A 3,499-nucleotide genomic window follows, 5' to 3' on the forward strand; every position below is an offset into this window, starting at 1 on the left:
CCTCACTCTCACCGGACCGTGCGCTGCAGTGCGCGCAGACTCCAAGCTGCGCTCTGACAGCCCGCTGCCGCTGCTTGGGCCGGTCCTGGGACCCGAACGTGACGTATCCGGTCACATTTACAAAATAAGAGACGTTCGAGTCACGCTTTGCGATGCAATGGCGCCACCTTCAGGACCCCCCCCCCCCCCGACACACACACACACACACACACACACTTCACCTCACACGCGCACACACGCACACATTATTCCTGCCATTCATCTGCTGCTAATATACATTATGTGTTTTATGCTCATTTTCTGATACTGTCTGTTTTTTGTAAAGCCGCTGCATCGGAATATCGTTTAAAATGTGCGGTGAATGTTTTAAATGACAAAAAGTCTAAAGTCTAAAATTAAAAAAAAACTTTAATAACGAGCATTAAGTTTTTAACTAGTATCTACATTATTCAAATGAAAATACGAACATGTAAAATACATAATATTTGTATGCAGCGCTCATATGCAGCGGCTCGGACCGAAGCAGGAGACTGAAACTTCAATGTCTAGTTCTTCTTGTGAAGAAAACGACAGCAGCAACGATCAGACTCTGTACCTGAAATCTGAGGAAGATAATAATAATATAATAATAATAATAATAAGCTTTATTTATATAGCACTTTTTTAGAAATAAAATTCCCAAAGTGCTTTAACAGATAATAACAAATCAATATGAATCATATAAACAAAAAATACATATTAAACAAACATTAATCAATGTAAAATGGGTGTATAAAAGCAACAGTGGCGTTGCTTTTGATGAGTCTGGAGGTAACATGCCAGTTATTAGCTCTGTGGTCGGAGCAGCAGACATTGATCAGCTGCTCTTATCTAGCAGCCGTCGTGCATCTGCAAGCCACGATAAGACAAGTGAGACATCTGAAGAGGATGTTGACTTGGAGCCCACACCTCAATCCCGCAGCAGCCAGAACATCAAAGGAGGGGCCATATGTTTGCCCAATATGTGGCAAAACCTTTACAAAAAATGCATACTATGTAAAACACAAGAGAATCCACACAGATGACAAGCCTTACGGTTGTGAAACGTGTGGGAAACATTTCAGGCGGAACACTCACCTGACAGGCCACATGAGAATCCACACAGATGAGAAGCCGTACAGCTGTGAAGCGTGCGGGAAACATTTCAAACGGGCCAGTTCGTTGTCGGGCCACATGAGAACCCACAATGATGAGAAGCCTTTCGAGTGTAAAACGTGCGGGAAACATTTCAGACTGAGTGGTCCGTTGAAAGTTCACATGAGAACCCACACGGATGAGAAGCCTTACAGCTGTAAAACATGCGGCAAACATTTCAGACGGAATACTCATCTGACAGTCCACATGAGAACCCACACGGATGAGAAGCCGTACAGCTGTGAAGCATGCGGGAAACGTTTCAGTCGGACTAGTTTGTTGTCAGACCACATGAGAATCCACACAGACGAGAAGCCGTACAGCTGTGAAGCGTGCGGGAAACATTTCAGTCGGACTAGTTTGTTGTCAGACCACATGAGAATCCACACAGATGAGAAGCCTTACAGGTGTAAAATGTGTGGGAAGCATTTCAGACTGAGTGGGGCGTTGATGGTCCACATGAGAACCCACACGGATGAGAAGCCTTATAGGTGTAGAACATGTGGGGAACGTTTCAGACACACTAGATCGTTGACAATCCACATGAGAACCCACACGGAAGCCTTAAATTAGTCGAGCGGGGGGAAACACTACAGAAGCTGTGCCCACGCTGGCGAGGACCGGTGGAGTTTAAAGATTTGTTTTGAAAAAATATATTGTATTTATGATTTGACTACCGGTAAATGCAGAAGATCCTTTTTAGGAAACAGTTCAGTTTCTGTGGCTCACGGTGAAACACGCAGTTTACAATCAATCAGAAAATAAATGAATGCAATTTTTGAAATGACCCAAAAAAAATTTGTTACTATTTTCATCCATGCAAATATTTTATTTCTTTAATGCTGGTCGTGTCGATTACTGATTCATGAGTTCCGTTTTTAATAAGTTTAGTGAACCTTTTGTTCTGAGAACTAAAAGACAACTAGAAATAACTTGTTAAAGAACGGCATTTCCCCTCGTCCTCTTCGGTACTTTATTTTGGCATCTCCGAGTATAGTACCAGAACACACTTGTGTTGGTGTCAGAGCAATGTATATAAGTTATCATAAAATCATACATTGCTATATCTACTATCAGCAAACGTAGTCATTATGCTGGGTATAATCTAAAGTGTGGAAATCTCTTCTATTCTGACTGAATACTTTAATCAACCATTGGGCTGTGTGTGAAAGTGATGTTGTTCTCGTCTGTGAAAATGCGTACGTAACTATGCTTATCTGCAAATGTGGGGATGTGGAGACTGCTTCTCTGAGAATTGAGGAGCGCAGCTGGAGAGAGCAGCATCCATTCTCCCTTGAAATAAATAATACTCGTCTCGTTACTTACCACCATGTTATCTTATATTGCATGAAAATATAATATGTTTTTTTTTTTTCCATAAAATTTCTTTTTGAATTGGTGTTCCTGTTCTTTAACTGTCTAGAGCAGGGGTGTCAATCTAATTTTTTCCAAGGGCCACATTAGCATTGTTTTCCCTCCTAAGGCCAAATGTAAACTGTAACACAGTAAAAAATGTAACTAAATGTAATGTCATTTAATGTCAAATAAATGCTGTTAAATAACTATTTCTTTTTTTGTTTAACTCTTTAGCCGCCACAGTAATTACAATAAAATATTCAGTTTTGATATCACTTTTTTTTTAAAAGATAAAGCCATACCGTAAATGAGAAAAATCACAAGTATGAACCAAAGTTTGTGATGGGAATAAATTAACACATCTAATAATGTGGAAAAGTTCCATTCAAATGCAATTATCACGCAGGAACAAAGATAATCAATACAAAATCAAAGCAAAACCAAAAAAAAATCAACTGAAGTGGGAAAGATAAAGAAGATTCCCCGAGTCAATGCCGCAGAAAAGACGGCACTTTCAGGATCAGCACTGGACAGCTCCATATATAGCCGACCTATGGAGCTGCCCAGTGCAGCATCTGAAGAGTCTGGAGTTCTCATGCCAGTTAGCTCTGTGGTAGGAGCAGCAGACCCTCGGCAGTGCCCCGAGGGTAAAACTGGTTATTAAATTAAATTAGGTTCAATATATTCAATGCTCCATGTGTGTGCATTTTGAGGCATTTTGAAATAAGCCTCAAAATGCACACCTACACAAACGAGACACACGTGTGGATTTTCTCTACATTCTTCTGCACAACATTCAGCCTCAGTGGCATTTTCTTAAAGAGTCCCAACTTTGGGTGAAAATATGATGTTGTGTTTTTTCTCAATGTCAGTGTAGCAGGGGACGCCACAGGGTGAATGTGGCGGAGGCCACCACAGGGTGTCGCCCTCTCCTGGGGCACTTCTCCTTAAAAAGGGAGCGGCTGTTTGC

General features: G+C 41.2%; 1 protein-coding gene across 1 annotated transcript; it reads left to right on the forward strand.

Annotated features, from left to right (window-relative positions):
• The first annotated feature begins 1,128 nt into the window (after positions 1-1,128).
• Positions 1,129-1,746, forward strand: LOC137906734 (zinc finger protein 121-like). The gene has a single exon (XM_068751022.1). It carries the CDS (start codon positions 1,129-1,131, stop codon positions 1,744-1,746), a length of 618 nt encoding a protein of 205 aa, XP_068607123.1.
• The last annotated feature ends 1,753 nt before the right edge of the window (positions 1,747-3,499 follow it).

Source organism: Brachionichthys hirsutus, chromosome 17 (genome assembly GCF_040956055.1).
Source record: "Brachionichthys hirsutus isolate HB-005 chromosome 17, CSIRO-AGI_Bhir_v1, whole genome shotgun sequence".
Classification (NCBI taxonomy): domain Eukaryota; kingdom Metazoa; phylum Chordata; class Actinopteri; order Lophiiformes; family Brachionichthyidae; genus Brachionichthys; species Brachionichthys hirsutus.